This window comes from Eretmochelys imbricata, chromosome 10 (genome assembly GCF_965152235.1).
Source record: "Eretmochelys imbricata isolate rEreImb1 chromosome 10, rEreImb1.hap1, whole genome shotgun sequence".
NCBI classification, from domain to species: domain Eukaryota; kingdom Metazoa; phylum Chordata; order Testudines; family Cheloniidae; genus Eretmochelys; species Eretmochelys imbricata.
This window is the reverse complement of record NC_135581.1, coordinates 46,107,981-46,122,938: the sequence shown is the minus strand read 5'-3', so window position 1 is coordinate 46,122,938 and position 14,958 is coordinate 46,107,981. Positions and strand designations below refer to the sequence as shown.

The 14,958-nt window shown below is 48.7% G+C and overlaps 1 protein-coding gene across 2 annotated transcripts in view; it reads left to right on the top strand.

The window, feature by feature from the left end:
- The window catches only part of LOC144271576 (mucosa-associated lymphoid tissue lymphoma translocation protein 1-like), a 68,717-nt gene that overhangs the window by 28,746 nt on the left and 25,013 nt on the right, over window positions 1-14,958 (top strand). For both annotated transcript variants that reach the window (XM_077828985.1, XM_077828984.1), the window contains exons 9-12: window positions 7,886-8,063; window positions 11,048-11,122; window positions 12,153-12,280; window positions 13,512-13,643. In XM_077828985.1, the coding sequence (XP_077685111.1) occupies window positions 7,886-8,063; window positions 11,048-11,122; window positions 12,153-12,280; window positions 13,512-13,643 (513 nt within the window). The remainder of the gene's footprint in view (window positions 1-7,885; window positions 8,064-11,047; window positions 11,123-12,152; window positions 12,281-13,511; window positions 13,644-14,958) is intronic.

Genomic DNA, 14,958 nt, shown 5'->3' with positions numbered 1-14,958 from the left:
ACACAAAGATGGAATACAAGCCGTCAAGAACACTATCCCCGATAATGTCACGGCTAACCTGGTGGCTGAACTTTGTGACTTTGTCCTTACCCATAACTATTTTACATTTGGGGACAATGTATACCTTCAAATCAGCGGCACTGCTATGGGTACCCACATGGCCCCACAGTATGCCAACATTTTTATGGCTGACTTAGAACAACGCTTCCTCAGCTCTCGTCCCCTAACGCCCCTACTCTACATGCGCTATATTGATGACATCTTCATCGTCTGGACCCATGGAAAAGAAACTCTTGAGGAATTCCAACATGATTTCAACAATTTCCATCCCACCATCAACCTCAGCCTGGTCCAGTCCACACAAGAGATCCACTTCCTGGACACTACAGTGCTAATAAACGATGGTCACATAAACACCACCCTATACCGGAAACCTACTGACTGCTATTCCTACCTACACGCCTCCAGCTTTCACCCTGACCACACCACACGATCCATTGTCTACAGCCAAGCTCTGCAATACAACTGCATTTGCTCCAACCCCTCAGACAGAGACAAACACCTACAAGATCTCTATCAAGCATTTTTACAACTACAATACCCACCTGCGGAAGTGAAGAAACAGATTGATAGAGCCAGAAGAGTTCCCAGAAGTCACCTACTACAGGACAGGCCCAACAAAGAAAATAACAGAACGCCACTAGCCGTCACCTTCAGCCCCCAACTAAAACCCCTCCAACGCATTATCAAGGATCTACAACCTATCTTGAAGGATGACCCAACACTCTCACAAATCTTGGGAGACAGGCCAGTCCTTGCCTACAGACAGCCCCCCAACCTGAAGCGAATACCTACCAGCAACCCCATACCACACAACAGAACCACTAACCCAGGAACCTATCCTTGCAACAAAGCCCGTTGCCAACTGTGCCCACATATCTATTCAGGGGACACCATCACAGGGCCTAATAACATCAGCCACACTATCAGAGGCTCGTTCACCTGCACATCTACCAATGTGATATATGCCATCATGTGCCAGCAATGCCCCTCTGCCATGTACATTGGTCAAACTGGACAGTCTCTACGTAAAAGAATAAATGGACACAAATCAGATGTCAAGAATTATAACATTCATAAACCAGTCGGAGAACACTTCAATCTCTCTGATCACGCGATTACAGACATGAAAGTTGCGATATTACAACAGAAAAACTTCAAATCCAGACTCCAGCGAGAGACTGCTGAATTGGAATTCATTTGCAAATTGGATACAGTTAACTTAGGCTTGAATAGAGACTGGGAGTGGCTAAGTCATTATGCAAGGTAACCTACTTCCCCTTGTTTTCCTAACCCCCCCCCTTCCTCAGACGTTCCTGTTAAACCCTGGATTTGTGCTGGAAATGGCCCACCTTGATTATCATACGCATCTGTAAGGACAGTGATCACTTTAGATAAGCTATTACCAACAGGAGAGTGGGTTTGTTTGGGGGGGGTGGGGGGGAGAAAGCCTGGATTTGTGCTGGAAATGGCCCACCTTGATTATCATACACATTGTAAGGAGAGTGATCACTTTACATAAGCTATTACCAGCAGGAGAGTGGGGTGGGGGGAGAGAAAACCTTTGTAGTGATAAACACCCATTTTTTCATGATTTGTGTGTATAAAAACATCTTCTGTATTTTCCACAGTATGCATCCGATGAAGTGAGCTGTAGCTCACGAAAGCTTATGCTCAAATAAATTGGTTAGTCTCTAAGGTGCCATAAGTACTCCTTTTCTTTTTGCGAATACAGACTAACACGGCTGTTACTCTGAAACCCCCCATTCCAGTAACTCTGGGCTTGGAAAATCCACAGACCAAAAATCTACCATCAGTCAGTCAATCAGCAGGTGTGTAGGTATTTTGAGATGTTTGAGGTCATTGCCCAGTCCATAGGCGTTATCTCAGCCCTCATAAAAAAAGTCCCAACTCAAAGATAATTTCAGAAATACAAAGATAGCAAAATGTTGTAAGTGATAATACAGGAATGCACCACGCACACATATACTCAGCTGTGGCCAGAGAGGGGCAGTTCCTGTTTTACAAACAGATGCTTGTAGCTTCCCCTTTATATTTTGGTACTCAGCAGCTCATCTTTGAACAGCATTTGTTTGCCACACAAAATCTGGGCGAAAGGTTAGTCTTTAACTTGGGTAGAGTAAAAAGGTATTTTCTTTCTAAACTCACAATTTTGGGGTTCAATTTTCATAGGCAGGCATATCTGCCTCACATAATGCATACACACAAGGGGGCTAAATTACAGCTGCATGGGCAACATAAATCTGGCATAAGGCTGATTTTGCAACTTTAATACCATTATTTTAATGTAGTTTATATTTATATATTATATTAAAACACATTAATGTTAAGGTTGCAAAAGCAAGCACTCAGAAGTTAGGAAGTGGCAGAGTCCAGGTTGCCTGTGAAAATTTAATTCATCCCTTGTACATATGCATTGTGGTACAGTCTTTAATTACATGATCATGTACTATGTTTTCCACAGCACCCCTGCCTCATTCAGTGCACAGGATGGACGGTGCTTACTGAATGGATAATTCAATATCTCTGTTTAACCTCATATTCAGTTTGTGGGCCCCTTCCTTATTTACTGCACCCAATCCAAAGCTTGCACTGCATACAGATTTCAGAGTAGCAGCCGTGTTAGTCTGTATTCGCAAAAAGAAAAGGAGGACTTGTGGCACCTTAGAGACTAAATAATGCTCAAATAAATTGGTTAGTCTCTAAGGTGCCACAAGTACTGCATACAGAATTATTTGTTTCCTCATGGGCTATCCTGTGGTGCTCTCATGGTCTCTGAATTCTTTACAAACATAATGCATTTATCTTCACGACACTCCTGTGAAGTGAGGGACTGGTATTATCCCCATTTTATACGTGAGGAACTGAAGCACAGAAATTAAAGGAAAAAATTGTCAACTAATTTTGGGTGCCGAATTTGAGAAGCCTACAGCCTTATGTAGCATTTTATATCACTTCACATAATCACTGCACAACTCACATTGACTTCAGTTACAGTTGTGAGTGTTCGATACCTCTACAAATCAAACCACCAGTGTCTCAAGTTGGGTACCCAGAAAATGAGAAACACACAGAGGCCACCTGTGAAAATTGTGGTTTAAGTGACTTGCCTGGCACCAGGTAGGAATTCTGTGGGGACAGGTGGCAATAGAATCCAATTCTCCAGGGCAGCATTCAACTGCCCTAACTACGAGCTCATCCTTTCTGCAGTCCCCTGCCTCATTCACTACGCACCTTTCAACTTCAGCAACAACTGAGGCAGGGTCCTATAGACAACAGTGGCAGTGGGAATGAGGAAAAATGGTGCAGGGGTCCTATGGAAAAAATTGTATGTGAGTGTGTAATTATAGACTATACCATCATGCATATGCACAGGGGAGGTGAATTAAAGTTACACAGGCAAGCTTAATTCTGGCATTTCCTAGCTTTTGAGTGTTTGACTTGCCAAACTTTAATAATGTTCTTTTAACACAGTTTTTTATATAATTGTCTACGTTTTTTAAAAACGTAAAAATTGAAAACAAAAATTCCAGCCCGTGGAACGATGCTGACCCTCTCACTGGGTCATCAGCAGGGTTAGGATCTTGAGATCCAAAGCACAGTTCTCCTTCACTAGAGCTAATGGAGTAACTGGGAGCAGTAGAAGGCTTTTATCTTTTCTGTGGAGCAGCCACTGGAGAGGGGTGAAGACATGTTTTGCTGGTGGGCTTCACAGCTATATGCTGAGACTCAGGACTAATAGGTTCAGTTCCAGTTAGTGCAGTGTTCTATAGTGGTTAATACGGTTGACAACATTGTACAGTAACTCCTCATTTAAAGTCGTCCTGGTTAACATTGTTACTTGCTGATCAATTAGGGAACATGCTTGTTTAAAGTTGCGCAATGATCCCTTATAACGTTGTTTGGCAGCCACCTGCTTTGTCCACTGCTTGCAGGAAGAGCCCAGCCCATTGGAGCCAGTGGTGGGTGCTTGGAACCAAGGTGGACTGGCAGCCCCACATCAGCTCCCCTAAGTTCCCTGTGCAGCAGCCACCCAGCAGGCTTTCAGTTGCCGGCAGTTCAGCTGTCCCTCCCCGCACTGCCTTGTGCTGCTCCTGCCCTCTGCCTTGGAGCTGCTCCAGGGAGCCTCCTGCTTGCTGTGCGCGGGGGGGAGAAGAAGGGGCTAATGTCAGGGTGTCCCGTTCCCACTGCTCCTGCTCCCCGCTTACCCCATCTCCATAAAGCGGGGGGGACACGACAGGGCTCAGGATGGAGGGAGCTTGCGGGCAGCAGCTGCTGTCTCAACTTGCTGATCTACTTAAAAAGGCAATGTACTTAGAGTGCAGTCAGCGTACTTAAAGGGGCAATGCGTCTCTCTCTCTCTCACACACACACACACACAGTGTGTGTCTCTGTCTCTCTCTGCCATGCTGTCTCCCCTCCCTCCATTTGTGCTGCCTTGTAGAGTGTGAGGCTACATTTACAACAATGTGTTAACCCTTGAGGGCTCAGCTGAGTGCTAGTTCATCATTTAGCAGTAAGGCACTCCCTGGGAAATATCCTACCCTCTGACTCCACCACCTCAACCAAGCTTCACAATCATCATTGCTGTGTACAGTATTAAATTGTTTGTTTAAAACTTATACTGTGTGTGTGTGTGTGTGTGTGTGTGTGTATAAAAACCTAACCCCCTCTATTTACGTTAATTCTTATGGGGAAATGGGATTCGCTAACATCATTTCCCTTAAAGTTGCATTTTTCAGGAACGTAACTGCAACGTTAAGCTAGGAGTTGCTGTATTTCAGAAATACAGGACAGACCTCAGCTGTCCCCAGTCTTAACTTGAACCTTAGGGGTGAGTTCTTCTCCTCCCTTGTCCGTCCTAGGGGATCTCTCTCTCTAGCTCTGGCGCTGCAGAGAACTCAGGGCCTCAGGTACTGGGCTGGGCAGCCATTGTGGGTCCTGTTCACATTCTGTATGGGGCGCAAACTGAGTCAGCAGCTGCAGTTGCTGGCTTCCAGCTGCTGCAGTGCCATGCACTGCCGGGGTAGGGACTGCAAGAATGGGTGTGGACTTGGAAGGTACACCTAGAGAAGGCTTCGCTGCAAACAGTAGGGGCACCAGTTCAGATTTCAATGGGGGGAGGTGTGCAACTTTCAGCAGGGCCTAGAGCTGGAGGGGGAGCTGGGCCAAATCTGAGTGGCATTGCAATCCCATGTGCCAGGTCAAGTGGCCAACTGGCAGCACTTTGCAAAGAGATGTGCTCGAGCCCCACTCTGTCAGGGGTTCAGGTGCCAGAACAATGCTCCAGACCACTCTGGCAGCATTACACCCCTGGTGGAAATGTGGGATAAAAGGCATCCCAAACCAATTTAGTACAGGCCAGGCAATGTTTTTATTTAAGTAAGGGCCAACCCTTATAATACAAAATTGTTGGCAACCCTGCATGGTTACAGACCCTTCTGCCCCTGCATCTCCAGCCTCTTCCTCTCCCTTTCTGGCCCTATTCCACCATCCCCCCTGCTCCCTCCCCACCCTCCAGCTCCAGCTTCTAACCCTCCTCTTTCCCCAGCTTGTTTCTGCCCTCCCTCCAATGCTGCAACTGTTCCCCCTCCTCACCTCCCCCTGACCTCACTCCTCTTGTGTTTAAGTCAGAGGACTTCCTCCTCCTCCCTGCTGCCTGGGGGCCAGCAGGCAGAGCATTGAGAGGATAGGAAGTGGTCTCTCTGCTCTCAGTTGTAGTGCCTTCTGTCACAGCACCCACCCCCTCCCCGCAAGCTGGGAGGAGCAATTGTAGGGAAAGTCCAGCTCAGCCCCGGCATGGCACCGTCTCAGTCGCTCTGTGAGGAAGGGGCATTTGCCATCTGGTTGGCATGTAGACGCTGTGACGGGCTGGAGTATGAGCTAGGATTACTTGGGGAAGTTCTCTGGCCTGTGCTATGCAGGAGGGCAGACTAGGTGATCACAACAGTCCCTTCTGGCCTTGGAATCTACGAATCTATCTTCCAGGCAGACAGAATCTTTGGTACGTGCAAACTGATTTTTCAGACACTTAAACTAAACAAATGTGGGTAGATTCTCATGAGGGCAGCAAACAGCACCTCCCTAACACCAAGGTGACCATGTGCCAAATGTCAAGGCCCTGCTCCAAAGCACAGAGCTGCTAGAACTCCTCAATGAAATGGTTGTAATCATTTTTTTTAATGTGGGGAAAACAATGTATTTTTCTGCAGCCTCATTCTCAGAAACAGCTGAACCATTTTAGCTGAATCTTCCCGGAAATATTCAGCTTGAAGCAAACACTTGGCATGGAATATTTTAGCCCAGTTATTGGCAAAGTTATAAGCAACTGAAAACAGGTTCTTATAATGGGAAGTGTTGGGCAACCATAACTATTGGCAGTGCTGACTATTATCAGATACACAGAGCTGTATTAAAGAAACATTAAGGATGCAAAATTAATTTAGTTCCAATTTGCTGCATGATACAGTGACCCTCACTTAAAGGCAAAGGTTAGAAGAGCTGATGTGCTAGTTTCTCTCCTCCACCAAGATCCACTCAGCATAAGAGGTGAGGAGGGCGCCATGCATGAACTGGTTACAGCTCCCTGATTCCCAGGTGCGGCTACTCCAGCCCCACCCCTGCAGCTCCAGAAGTTCTACTGAACTGAGGAATGAAGTGATGAGAGGTGACTGCTTTCAGGTGCTCAGGTCCCCAGTAGGGAGCTGAAATCCATGGATGGATTTGTCCAGTCAGGAGGAGCCATGATGAAGGTCTAATTTTGGCAATTAATTGAGCTTCGACTACTAGCAGTAGATATGCTCAATGGCCTGTGATGGGATGTTAGATGGGGTGGGATCTGAGTTACCACAGATAATTCTTTCCTGGGTGTCTGGCTGGTGAGTCTTGCCCACATGCTTAGGGTTTAGCTGATCGCCATATTTGGGGTCAGGAAGGAATTTTGCCCCAGGGCAGATTGGCCGAGGCCCTGGGGGTTTTTCGCCTCCTTCTGCAGCGTGTGGCACGGGTCACTTGCTGGAGGATTCTCTGCATCTTGAAGTCTTTAAACCACAATTTGAGGACTTCAATAGCTCAGACATAAGTTAGGGGTTTGTTACAGGAGTGGGTGGGTGAGATTCTGTGGCCTGCGTTGTGCAGAAGGTCAGACTAGATGATCATAATGGTCCCTTAATTCTGTGATTCTATATGTCAGCAGAGGCTGTGAGGAGGACAGGTTTAGGCTGATACTAGAAAGGGCTTCTCTCAGAGTTGTAGGACTTAGGACTACTGGCCGGGTGATGGTGGGGGAGCAGATTAGGTTAGACCGACAATCAAATGACGGCCAGGTTATTGCCTGCATAGTGAGGTGTCCCCACCATGAATGGGGGGAACAACACACCTGCTTTGAGGCCTCACAGAACCTGTGAGGAGGGGGGTGAGTTGTGTTGCCACATACCCATTCTGAGGTGTCGCAGCACCCGGGAGGAGGAGGTGGGATGTGGTGCCACACACCTGCTCTGAGGTTTTGTAGCGCCCAGGACCAGGGGGTGGGCTGTGGTGTAACACACCTGCTCTGAGGTGTCATAGTGCCCGGAAGGAGGAGGTGGGCTGGGATGTTACACACCTGCTCTGAGACGATACAGGATCCCATGGGGAGGGGAACGGGCTGTGGTGTAACACATCTGCTATATGGTGGGGGAAGGGAGGCGTGCTGGACATTGGAGCAGTTGCCCTGGTAACAAACAGCACCCTGTGTTTTCCATGCCTCTCGGCGCAAAGCCTGGCCTCTTCCCATAACTCTCCCTCTCTTGTCCATGGTTTGCAGCCATATTCTACTATGCTGGGCATGGATATGAACATTCTGGGAGAAACTACATGGTCCCCATTGACGCCCCACAGCCCTACGCCCCCGAGAACTGCATCAGCGTGCAGAGGATCCTCCAGAAGATGCAGCAGAGGCAGACAGCCCTCAACCTCATCCTGCTGGACACCTGCAGGAAATGGTAGGTTCTGTTCCTTTCCCCCACCTCCCAAGGACAGTGGGGTTAGCAGTAGTTGCTTTCACAACCCAGAGGGGAGACAGGGAAAGAACCCCTGACTTTGGCTCAGTTCAGCTGGCTCCTTTGGCACAGGCCTAAAGTTCATGGTGTGAGAGGTGGCCATTGGCTTCTAAGGCTCTGTTCATGTGACTAAAGCTACGCACACCCAACTGCCATGATGAATCAAGGCCTTAATTAAGAGATAATGACAGTGAGCTTAACTCCAGGCCCATTGGGGCCCACAGACACCTCTGGCATGAACGCTCTTCAGCAGGAGAGTAAGTTGGAGAGTGCCTCATTTGAGCAGACCCCTTGCCTGAGCATTCTGTGAGGGCAGGTGCTGGGGGGGGAGCTGTAGTCCTCCCATGGGTGTCCCAAGCCCTACCATCCTCCCCAGGACTGTGGCAGAGGAAAATTATAACCACAGCGTAACCTCCACTTACTTGCCAGAGAGTTGGAAACTCCCAAGAAATAACACAAGCACACACAATATCTTCAACACAGTAATTATATTAAACAGGAAACAGAACAGGGTAAAACAGGATTACCGGTGCCCACACTGATAATACCTGTGAATTTCCCCAGTCATGAGACCTGATACAGCAAATGTAAAAATTAGTGTCCCATTGGTATGCGTACTTGTAGGGGCCCTTGATTACCTGTGAAGAGCTTTAGTGCCTTCATGTTTTGGAGCAGAAACATGAAATTTGGCAAGGGAGTGGTCCTGGGGTTAAAGAAGAGTCTTTTGTTGTCTCCGTGGAAATCTGTCCAGATATGGCCAAGTTGTAAGCTGCAGAAAATCACCACTTGCACATTTGAAGTAGAGCTTGTTAGAGGCTTGTTGCTCAAATCTGTGATCATTCCATCTGCACTGAGCATGCTCCCTAGCAGGGCCAGCATTAGACTCGCTGGAGCCCAGGACAGAAACTAAGGAGTGGGCCCCCACCCTGCCTCCCTTACTTGCTCACACATTGGATTTCTGCAACGTTTTTGAAGCTGAAGCCCTCCTCCTATGTGTAGCAGCGCCATACATAGTGCATTAAAACTAGCCATTTGGTAGATGCTGTTCCCATTTTCTGTTCTATTTAGGTTTTTAGCCTGTACGCATCACTGAGATGTCTGAGCACTTTGGGATCTTGGGACTATGAGGACCAGGACAAAGTGATCTGTGTCTGGGGCTGTCATTATTGGGCTACCTTGTCCCAGACTCCAGTTGTACTTGCACCTGCTTTACACAGGTATCACGTCATTGAATTCAGTGGAATTGCTCCTGGTTTACCCCTGCGTGAGAACACAATCAAGCTTATTGTCTTGTTGGCATTTCTAGGGCATGTCGCCTAAGACAAATGGACATAAATCTCCTCCCACCTACATGGCACGTAAATAATTGAAGCCAGTGAGCTACAGTGATGTAAATGAGATGAGAATCAGGCCCAGTGTCTGGGCGCTAACCCTGCTCATCATTTCCATTGCCAAGGATGTCTCTGCTCCATCATGCTCTGAAAACATGTTCCAGCTGAGCCTTGTCCTCAGTCAAGGCAAACAAACCCGAACCGATTTTTCCACTCCTTGTGCTAGGCTGGCTGTTCTGTCGCTGTGTGTGTGTGTCTGCACCAAAGCAGCTGAGTGTAGCCCATGGATTAGATGCACATTGCGCGCTGTGTGGGGCCAGTGAGGGCTCTAGCCTATTCTGGGATATGACGTCTTGTTGTTCCTCGTGTCTGGAATCCTCTAGCTGCTCATGTGTTTGTCTGGAGCAGCTGAGGGCAGATAAATCTATTCATTCATTGATTTTATTTAGAAACGTACCTCATGCCTGTCATTGTGACTTCTGGGTGTGTTTGAAAGGTAGGTGCAAGCCAGACAAACATTGCCATCCAGTGGCCCCCTGGTTCCTGGTCACAAGTTATAAACAAACAGCCTGCTATCTGCTGCTGACTCTGTGAAACAGGGACATCCTGTACTTCCTCCTCAGCAGGCCAGACCACAACGGAGCAGATAACACTGCTGCGGACAATACTCTGGGCCTGGCTTTGACCTCAGTTCCACATGTGCAAACTGGGAGTGACTCCGCTGCACTGGTGTAAACCTGGTGTAAATGAGAGAGACTCTGGCCCTCCCTATGCCCAGGTATCTTCAGTGCCCAGAGATATTGTGCAAAGCTGATTCTTCCCCGGTAGGCTGCAGATAGCAACCTCCTATGCAGACCCAGTGACTAAGGCCATGCACAAAGGATCTCTCAGGTATTTTGTGGTGGAAGTCAAGCCTTTCACACCAAATCAGCCCTGACACCCTTTACCTGATCTTGGAAATTATGGGCCAACTCCTTGGCCACAGCAAGGCCACTCTTCACTAAAGCTGCCCTAACAGGGCACTGGGGGATTCCTCTGACATTGCAGAGGGCTGGCTGGCCTAGCCAGCTCCCTGGGGAAGGGAAGAAGTGTGTGCTCCAGCAATCCTCTCCAGTGTAGTAGTCCCGTGGGGGCAGTATGAACCAGTGTATGAGCTGTTATGAGTCCTGATGCAGCTCTCCACTATGCTGGTGGAAAATCAGTCCCAGGATCAGAGCCCCTTTCAGAGATCAGGCTCCTTTCCAGCTGCACCCTCAGCTCCACAATGGAGTCAGCCCTACAGATTTCAGACAGACATTTTCCCCTTTGCTCAGCCCCAGCAGCACAAATTGCCCAGAGTCTGGCTGGGCTGGGGGAGCTCTCAGCTGTTGAAAAGACCCCATGGCCATTGCTACACCATCCTCCATGGCTTTCCTTGTAGGTAAGTGTTTAGAAATTGGGTTTGATGTAATTGTCGAGTGCATTGCTGTCACGCAGCAGACATCATTGCGTTGGACATATGGGTTCTGTTTGTGCCCAGGGATGGGGCCATCCTGTACGTGTATGAAAGCAAATCCGCCTTCACCCAGTTCACCTGTTACATCCTTTCATCTCTAGGTACAACCCACAGTGTGCGCTGTCGCAGGTGCAGCCGCTGGAGCCCTGGGGGAATACGGTTTATGGCTATGCCACGTAAGTATCTGCTGATTGCTGGTGACTGGAGACCTTTGGCATTCCCAGTGGCTGTGCTTGAGGCTTGAGGCTCTTGCTTCTGCAGGGCTGGAACTCTGGCCATCAGATCAAGTGTCAGTGACGGGGAGGTGCTGAGACTGCCAGAAGCTGCAACGGCCCTGTCTCCATTTGCCAGCTAGTACTGCTGCCGCTGGACATCCCTAGTGCAGGCCGGGCCTGTCTCTGATCTCTGGTTCTCACACTTTCTCCCTGGCTTTCCTGATGTGTACCCTCATCTCTCCCTACAGCCCTCTGCTGGCAGCTGTGGCTAATCCACAGTTAAGATTGTAGCACCCTTTTGTGGCCTAATATCAGTGAGTATTTGTAATGGAGTCTCTCGCCAACAAGCCAGGACACATCCAGCCTGAGCTGAAGGATCCTAAAGTTAGATACAGAGCTGGTTGTTCTGGATGGCAGCACCTCCTTCAGGGCTACAATTGGATAATTCAATTGACACACCCTGGGGCAGTGCACAGGGCACCCCATGAGTCACAGAACTTTTTCCAAGGCCAGGAGATCATTGTGGAAGAGATTTTCAGATGTGCTGAGCTGTCATAACTCTGCCCCTGAAACAATACAATGCAGTTTAATTTTCATTAAAACAAGCCTCTGTATTGCACTAAAATGCTGCAGATACGCCCAGTGGCTCACAATGCAAACAGCAACAGAAACTACAGAAAGGCCATCAGTTCAATGCAACCTTATAATTAGAGGACCAATACTCTGAAGCAAATACAGGTGCTCATGTTCCTTCATCCAAATGAGCAGCATATAATACTCCAATTTTTCAGCCCCTTGAGTTTGCAAGGATTCTGTATTATTCCCCCAGAATTGGCAACTGACTTTCCAGGGTCTCTCTTAATATGGCCAAAGCAACAACTAGGCCAATAGAAAGGAAATCCTGAATCAAAGTGTGTCTCTGGGGTTTATGGGTGCTCCTGTGCCATGTCTGTGTGGCAAGCAGCTGAGGGTCGTGTGCTTGCCTTCGAAGGAGTGAAGATGCAGAAGCCTATGAAGTTCAGGATGGGGAGTTCAGTTCTGGGATCTTCATGAAGTATCTGAAAAAGCACATTCTGCAGGAAAAGAAAGTGACCCACGTACTGGAGGATGTGTTGGAAGGTAAATATTGCACCGGAAGTTGTTTAGTTAAAGCTGGAAGCTACTTGTTCCAGGTAGTAAAGTTGAGGTGCAGTCACTGATCAAGGATTCAAAGGAAGGGGAGATGGAATAAACAGACAAATGAAAGGCCAATGAGTCTCCAGGCCCAGACAGTGTGTCCAAGAGCATCAGAGTAATAAAATCCATCTCTTGTTAAAATCAGTGAATACGGAGGGGGGTGGCCATTGTATCTTTCTTTACAAAAGGCTCTAGAGGTGACCCTGGGCATTAGAGGCCCCGAAGCCTCACATCAGAGCAAAGTACACTGGTTTCATTAGAATAACAAACCACCTGGGTGAAATTGGCATGCTGGGTATAAGCCAGCACAGCTTCTGCAAACAAAAATCCTGCCTTTGCCATCTACTACAATTCTCTAATCATGGCAACAACAAAGCAGGGGCGACAGGAGAACCAGCTGATAGCATTTACCCAGTCCTTCAAAAATCCTTGGCAAAGGCCCTCGCGAGAGGTTATTAAGGAAATGAATTAGTTGTGTGTAGATGTGACAAGTCAGAAACGGGCTGAGACAGAAGCAAAGTGTAGAAAGGAATGGTCAGAGTTCCTCAAGGCACAAGGGAAGCAGTGGGGTCCCCATACTAAGTCTGGTGCTGTTTGTCATATTTGTGAATAATCTGGAGAAGTGAGGTGGCAATGTTTGCTGATGACTCAGTGGCAGTTGAAATCCAGTGCGACAAATGCGAGGTGAGGAGTGATCTGAACTCTTCATTCACATTGCTGGGTTCTCAATGGACTGTACTCACTCGGGACAGGGACCTGGGGGTTGCTGCAGGCAGCTATGTGAAACCTCTGCTCAGTGTGTAGGCGCGGTTCAGAAACCAAACAAGATATTAGGATGCATAAGGAATGGGATGGTGAATATTCCAACACCCTAATATTCCACCCTTCGCTGGGCTCATGGGTGCAGTACTGCTCAGTAGCTCATAGACTATACAGTGGGGGGTTCCGAGTTGGGCCAGGAGAGTGAGGGGGCACAGTAGGAACTGTATGTGGAGAGACCGGAATGGCTGCAGGCACGCTGTGAGCCAGGCCCCCAATTTAGGGGGAAAATTCAAAGGCACAAAAAGGAAGTGGGCGCCCAAACCCCACTGACTCTCAGTGGGAGCTGGCTGCCTCAGCACCCTTTGTGCCTTATCCCTTTGAACCATTCCTCAGGCAGCTCTTTCTCCCCCAGACATTGGTCGGGACCCCTTGGTAACTGGAAAGCAGGTGATGGAGATCAAGCACACGCTGAAGGAAGCCCGGGCGCTGACAGACCCCATCTGCACCACTGGGCCGACTGCAGAGCTCTGGGGACACAGCCATGGTAAGAGACCAGTGCAGAGCCCTTAGCCACGCTGTCTCAGCCCCGGCCCTGGGGGTCCCAGGCAAGGTACATTAGCATCTGGCTCTTAAATATGTCTAACATCAATAGTGCACAATGTTGTATTTGGGTTTCACTGCTCCTGCTTCCCGCTGCGCCCTGTTCACAGCTACACTGCCCCCCCATAAGGGGGTGCCTCAGGGTACTGCTTCTCTGCCACCCCCTCCAGGAAGTGGTCCAGGCCATGGAGAGGGCTAGCAGAGCTGTGGGAACCATTTTGGGAAGGGGTTGGGGTGGGTGAATCCAGAGGGCGCTGCTGCTGGGGTCTGGGCATACGGCACAGAATGGGGTGGGGGCCTAAGGGTCTCTTGCCATAAGAGTCAGATGGGGGAGAAGCAGTGGCAGCACCCAGAGATTGGGGAGCAGCAAATAGAGGGAGGTCCCGCTGCCACTGTCGAGCAAGAGGCTTTTCCTGGCAGGTTCAGGCCCTGCTGGGATTGGAGCAGGAAGCTTGCAAGGCAAGCCAGCAGGCTTGAAGAAGTGGGGCCAGTGAGGAGGTGACTCAGCTGCTGGCTGAACACTGAAGCGATTCCTGTCCAAGGAATTATAGTGGAAATAATGGGATGGGGCAAAGAGAACAGCAGCAGCAGGGAATTTGCAGAATGGCAGTGGCGGGCTCACAAGGAGTATCCCAGGGATCACTGCCCAGCCATGGGCCAGCAATTTACAACAACTATACATACCTTCCCACACTGCAGGGGTAACTCAAGCACTGCAGGCGGAGAAAATAACAGCTGGGACAGGAGGGGCACCCTCTCAAAATGTAACTGTAAACAGAGAATCGTCATCAAATGGGTGTGGTTTTAGTGGGGTTCCACAGGGATCAGTTCTTCGCCCTACACTATGTAATATGTTTATTAATGACCTGGAAGAAAACATTGATAAAGCTTGCAGATGGCACAAAAATTGTGGGAGTGGTAAATAATGAAGAGGACAGGTCTCTGGTACAGAGTGATCTGGGTCACTTGGTAAACTGGGCACAAGCAACCAATGTGCATTTTATTACAGCTAAATGTAAATGCATATTGTGACATACCAGGGTACAATCCAGACGAATGAGCAGCTGTGTCACCCCTGCCCTGCAACCTTGGGTGCCTCTGTTTTCCAGAAGCTGGAATGGGTGACAGCGGTTGGATCACTTCATGATTACTTGTCCCGTTCATTCTCTCTGGTGCACCTGGCATTGGCCACTGTCAGAAGACAGGATACTGGGCTAGATGGACGTTTGGTCTGACCCAGTATAGCCGTTCTTCCATTC